The 6,764-nt window shown below is 35.8% G+C and overlaps 1 protein-coding gene across 1 annotated transcript; it reads right to left on the reverse strand.

Moving 5' to 3' along the window:
• Positions 1-3,176: 3,176 nt before the first annotated feature.
• LOC110917399 (peroxidase 12) lies at positions 3,177-6,154 on the reverse strand. The gene is made up of 3 exons (XM_022161967.2): positions 5,866-6,154; positions 5,575-5,769; positions 3,177-3,994 (listed from the first exon to the last, which is right to left on the reverse strand). Exons 1-3 carry the CDS (start codon positions 6,112-6,114, stop codon positions 3,359-3,361), a joined length of 1,080 nt encoding a protein of 359 aa, XP_022017659.1. The 5' UTR covers positions 6,115-6,154; the 3' UTR covers positions 3,177-3,358.
• Positions 6,155-6,764: the final 610 nt, after the last annotated feature.

Here is a 6,764-nt window from a genome sequence, read left to right on the forward strand (position 1 = left end):
AGTTGGATCATATAACTAATTTACCGAGCAAATCTAAGGTGAGTTCATCTCCTGAGCATGCGTCCCGGTGGTTGGGACAGTCAGTGGGTATCCCGGGAAGGGATAAGTCTTTTGGGTAAAAACGGGAATGTTGGATAATATACTCTTCCTATCACCTTTAAAGTCCCTCCGTGTTGTTTGGTTACCAGGAAGGTAACATGGTATTAGTTAGTAGCGCTACTTAGGTTTGGCAACCTCACCCCGTTCCTGGGAGGGCGGGTGTTGAACTAATGACCTAGTCATGACCAATGCTTTGATAGGAGCATTGGAGAAAGGGCAAAATAATCAGAAGCCGTCTTGTATTGGGGTATTATCAACATTGTTTTCATCATTACTTCTGGAATTAACTTCAATGGATTAACTACATACTTGGTAAACAACGTTTTCGTAAAACTATGAACTCACCAGCGTTGTCTGATACACTTGTTGCATGCTCGCAGGTTGTTAGGCTATATGGATTTGGAACTTGCTGTCTGAAGTAGCTGGAGTGGTCATGGGTCGTGTTGATTGGATTCACTTATTGGAATATTGGTTTTCATACAATTGTTTTGAGAATATTTAACGTATGGTTTTGATAACGCTTCCGCTGAACACATTGGTTTTCGTATAAACTCATATTGGAATTTTATCATTTAATAGAGAGTTTTATTTTGAAACTTGTGAGTTCAATGTAATTAGTGGCTCATTGTCAGTTTGTCACACGCCTAACAGGGACACTCCCTAGGTGGTAGTTTGGGGGTGTGACAACATACGTTACCTATCAAATCACAATCAAACACAAAATATTTGAACGCTGACCATTTGCATGTGCTACTTGACTAAATGATTGCTGTTTATTATGTTTACACGTGGAGTGCTATCTACCTGCCTTAGCAACATAGTACTATAGTTTGGACTCAGCACCCGTTCACACAGGGGTTGTTAAGGACAATTACTTGCATGGATTGCGGTGGTAATCATGTATTGCGAACCGTCTCGGACGGTCAACCCGCAGTCGTTGGCATCGATGGTCCCATGTCGATAATTAACATGCATCGTTTTCCTCTGTGTACGTGCCTGGTATAGCGTAAACTATTCGAACTCTATATGCTATTATCAAACTTGTGTGCTCACATTTACATTTTATGTATTGACTTTATTTTAACGTATGTGGCAGGTAATTAGGATGCTTATCTGCTAGGAAAGCGAGGCTTGAATAAGTTTCTAGAAGCCCCCAACAAATAGTTGTCTGCCAAGAACAAGCGTCTAAGGCATAGTTGTCTGTAGATCTTGTCCTCTGGCATTATAGCCAGAAAGTCGACAGAATAGGGGTCTAGAAGCAGATAAACAACTGCTGTAATAATATTTGAATCTGAGTTGTCGGAACGGAATTTACTTGCCTGGTTGCTTTCTATGATAACTTGTTTATTTATTTGGGATACGGTATGGGACGTATCATTTAACTGAATTTGTAATAATACTTGTTGTGGAAACTTCTGGACAATCTGTTTCGCTCAGTGCCGCGCCCCGATGATTCCGCCATCGGTTGGGGTGTGACAGTTTCGACATGTAAAGAGGAGGCAAATGATGGAGCCAGTTAGAGCGATAGAGCAATGGACACCCTCATTGTGGAAGGGATGAGTGATAACGGTAGACCCAGATTGACATAGGATGAGTGGATTGGGCAAAATTTATTAGAGTTGCACCTCTCTGAGGACATGGTCAAAGATAGAAGTTCGTGGAGACATAGGACTAAGGTTAAGGAGTTTTAGAGAAGTATAGATATGTGTTTTAGGTGTGTCGTAGGAAATAAGATTCGCCCACACTTTTAGGTGGAATATACATATTATTTTCTTCTTGTATCTATGTTTCTAGGTTGTTATTGATGGCATATCTTCATATTTTTATCATGTACTCGTTCACCACCTCTTTTGATATTGATAACTTTCTTTAGAGTGAATTTCAAGGATTGTCCTTTATCTTTATACCCATTTTCAGGCGCTGTCCTTTATGTTTAAAATTGACGAGTTTTGTCCTTTATGTTTTCATATCATACACGTTTTGTCCTTTAGGCCTAACCCAGTTAGTTTTTTCAGTTAAATTTAGTCATATGCTTTGCACATGAGGGCATTTTTGTCAATTCAAAGGTTGCAGAAGCTTTGAGCTGTAAATCTGCCATTGAATTTATCTTTGAATTGACAAAAATGCCCTCATGTGCAAAGCATATGACCAAATTTAACTGAAAAAACTAATTGAGTTAGGCCTAAAGGACAAAACGTGTATGATATGAAAACATAAAGGACAAAACTCGTCAATTTTAAACATAAATGACAGCGTCTGAAAATAGGTATAAAACTAAAGGACAATCTTTGAAATTCACTCATTTCTTTATATCTCATGTTCTTTTTGTAACACTTAGTGAGGAATAAGTAAAAATTAATTATTAGCCATTAATAATTATATCTCATTCTTTTTGTAACACCCCAAGTTTTAAGATCTCAATCGAATAATAACAATTTTGAGTTTGTTTTAATAAAACTTTTTTCTTAGTCAATTTTTTATAATGTATATCGAAATTATCAACCAACATTGGGGAAAAAGTAAAAAACATATATAAACATCTAAGAAACTAAAAAAAAGTTTTCATATCACTTTTAAAAGAAGATACCTTTGAAAACTTTATTAAAAGAAGCTTCCTGACCCAAAATCAACATTTCATGTCTCTTTTCATCATGTTCAGTTTCGCATCATGTTCAGTTTCGAAAACCTTGTTATAAATATTTTAAATCTCTTAAATTTAAAGGGCTTAAAGCTTTTATTAATTAAATTATCAAGGATAGATGAAGCCGCCCCTTATCAAGGATACATGCTTCTCCAAAACTGCGTTTTGTAGGCAGACAATCACTTTTTCATCTAAACATTTTTTTTTAGATTATTTATGTTTTACAAACGTAATAATCAAATAATCACTTCAAAACGTAAACCCGAACACCCTCTAAAGACATATGCGATAAGTGAATATGGAAAAGTCAAGCAGGTACAGTTAACATCTCGATTTCGAACTGAAAAATATGACAATTAGATGTCCCAACGATATTTTTTGGTCATGCTAATCTGTATAGGTTTGATGACCGGATTTATATAATCAAGAACTCAAAGAAACCAAAATATGAAGTTTGCATTTAAAATCTATATTTCAAAAGAAAACAAAGTAAAAATTAACTAAACATGTCACAAGATATTACAAAGATACATTTCCAAACCGTACCAAATCCTTATTATATTGAAAATGTGCGCAATAACAAGCTAGATCAACCAATCTCGATATGCTTATAACGCATCAACGCAATTCGGCCCTTGTCTCGAGATCGGACTGGTCCTCTTCTTCAACCAAATAAGAGAAATACGCTTTGTTATCAGGGTTCCTAATAGAACAATGTGCACGAATTTCTCCTTTTCCACCGGTCAACACTTCCATTTGTCCCATTTTGATCATGGCTTTCACAAATGCCTCAAAGAACAACTTCTCATCATGTGCAAAACTTTCCACAATTGGTTTAGTCACTTTATGAGTATACAAATCTTGATCCGAGGTAAAAAGCCCTTGTCGGTTCATCAAATCGACGAAATACTTGTTGTCGAACTTGATTGGAGAGTAAATGTCCATGGCAGTGGTGGCATCGGTGGTGTTGGTGGGACAAACCTCTTTGAGCCCATGGGCAAAGGTTTTTTCCATGGTGGGGTCTTGGGTGGGGTAGAGACGCGAGGCGAAGGAGGAGCAGTGGCTCACCCCGATAGTGTGGCCCCCAGAGAGGGCCACCACATCTGTTGGGGTGAGGTTTTTTACGGCAAGCGCAGAAAGAATAGTGGTGGCATTACTTGTGGGTGCTGGAAGGTTGGCTAGTGTGGCGTTTTCTGTGGCGAATGAGAGACCATCTTTTCTACCCAATGGAACATCATAGTCCGGTCCACCTGACTTTAGTAACACAAATATAAAGAAGATAAAACAAGTTTATTTAGTAAATTGAATTATTAACATATAGTACTTGTTAAATACTTTTCCAAATATACGTGGGTCCAAAATGTTGGAAAATCAAAAGAAACTATTCATCTTGACCGGAAAACTTGTTGAAATGACCATTGATATTTTTATTTACCAATTTATCATTTATCATTTTTTAAATTCGAAAAAAGTGTTACTTCTATTTTTATCTAACAAATCAAGTTAAAAAAAATACACTTTATAGTTGTATTTGTTATTTTTTATGTAGGGTTGCAAACGAACCAGACGTTTGGCGAACAATTCGTGAACTGTTCGGCGGGAAGTTCGTTTGTGTTCGTTCGTTTATTAAACAAACGAACACAAACAAGAAATTTCGTTCGTTTAGTTAAATGAACAAACATGAACAGAGGGTGCATTCGTTCATTTATGTTCGTGAACGTTCGGTAACGTGTTCGTTTGTGTTTGATAGTTCATTAGTGTTTTTAGCTTTTATATTTTATTTAAATACTTCAAAATTCCGAAAAATAAAATATTTAATAAGTGTCAATGTATTATGTATTTTGTTCATAAACGTTTTTTTGTGTTCGTTTGTTACCATTTGTGTTCATGAACATTAGTTTGTGCTCGTTTGTGTTCATGAACATTAGTTTGTGCTCGTTTGTGTTCATGAACATTAGTTTGTGCTCGTTTGTGTTCATGAACAAACAAACACAAACGAACACGAAAAAGTTCATTTCCTTAACAAACAAACACGAACATAAAATCTCGTTTGGTAAGCGTTCATAAACAGTTCGTGAACACATATATTTTTAACAAACGAACACGAACAAGGACTTGTTCGTGTTCGTTCGGTTCGTTTGCAGCCCTATTTTTATGTATTTACCTTTATATCTTAGCTGTTTTATTGCTTTACCATAGTTTTTTATTAGATTTTTATAACATAATACATAAAATTTACAACTAATTAAATAAAATATTTTTTTTAGAAAAAGTTAAACGTTAATAGAAAAAGAAAGCAGTGTTACGAAGTAATAATTTATAAAAAAAAAATTAAACTAGAAAAAACATTTACAAAAAATCGTTTAAAAAATAAGCTTGGTGGAGGATCTGGTGTAGCAATATGAATTTGTTGTGCCAATTAAAAGTTTGCAGCGTGAAGAATACAAGTCAGGGGCTGTTTAGGCAACTTCTAGGGGCTGTTTAGGCAACTTCTAGTTAAGTGTTGGATCAGTAAGAGATCTAAACCATTAAGTACAGAATCAGTAAAAGCCAGTATAATGCTTAACCGTTCATAGGCAAATGTTTGACAAATTCAGATCAGAGGTCTTAACTATTCAAACTTATTATAATGTTTAACCATTCAGATATCTGCTCGCGAAACAAATAGACTAAACAATTAAGTGATGAACCAATAAAAATTCTAAACCATTAAGATATAAACAAATAGCCCCTCATTCTTGTGGACTTCAATGGTAAACATGACTATTTTTATGTTAAAAGTAAAAATATTGTGAGGGATATATTTTGAATTCATATCGTAACTATATATGTACCAGATGAACAGCATCACGAGCCGCAAGAGCAACAATATCAGCACAAGACACGATTCTCCCGCATTCTCTATGGACCAAATTCCGTAGATCTTCGATGATGTCGAACGCCTCTTTTCGTAGACTTTGGTTGGGTGGTGCGGTTTGTTCACTCGGACCACCATGAGACCCATCAAGCAATACCGAACCATCACATCCCTACATGCATAATTATATATGATCATTACATACATACATACGTACTACTTTAATTAATCATAATAATTAACCATGATGTGCTTAGTTAAATGCTACCTGGACAAAACAATCGTGAAAGTGAAGTCGAAGCAAGCCCGCTGCTTGACCGATATCCTTGTCGAATACTTTCTTGAGATGTTTTCGAACAATTTTTTCAACTTTGTGACATGTTTTGTGGTGGTAATCCCATGATAATCCTTTTGTAATGGGTGCGGAGTAATCGGCTTCGGATACGTAAAGAAGAGATGAGAAGATCAAGAGAGACGAGAAAACTAGAAACAAAGAGGTTGAACAAGAAGCCGCCATAGATGAATTGAAGAAGAAGAAGAAGGTGGTGTGGTTGAAAAGCAAAGGATGGAAGAATATTTATAGGGACATTGTGCTTTGAACCAAGAAATATATATGTAAATTAGAATATATTTTAGGGCAGCTTCCTAGCAATTCTGAAAACTTTTTAGAACATTGAAAATACTTAAGCTTCCTAGCAATTTTGAAAACCTTTTAAGACATTGAAAATACTTAAGGTGTAAGGTTGGTGAGTGTGGTTTAAAGTCCGTAGGGCTTTATCACATCACGTAAATTTTGAGATAAAAATGATCCCCGTTTAACACTGATGGTCTGGGAAAACCCTATTAGCGCCACCACCTAATTAAATATTAAAAAAAGAAAAAAAAATAAACAAAATCTAATTGGTTAAGAGGCATGAGGCCCTCCAGATGCACTCATTCACGCCCGCTATCTCTTTGGCGAAAGTCAAGGATAGCTCCCCCTTTGGTGCCTAGGAAATGGGGAAAGGGGCGCTATGGAATGTTATAAAAGGTGAGGTGGCAGGGGCGCGAGATCAAACCCACCAGCCTAAGAGTTAGGTGCTTTAGTTATAAGTTATAACTTATAAAGTGTTATAGTAAAAAGATTACAAATTTTTAAATATTGTTAACGTATTAACTATTAAAAAA

The sequence above is a fragment of the Helianthus annuus genome, chromosome 2, assembly GCF_002127325.2.
Source record: "Helianthus annuus cultivar XRQ/B chromosome 2, HanXRQr2.0-SUNRISE, whole genome shotgun sequence".
NCBI classification, from domain to species: Eukaryota; Viridiplantae; Streptophyta; class Magnoliopsida; order Asterales; family Asteraceae; genus Helianthus; species Helianthus annuus.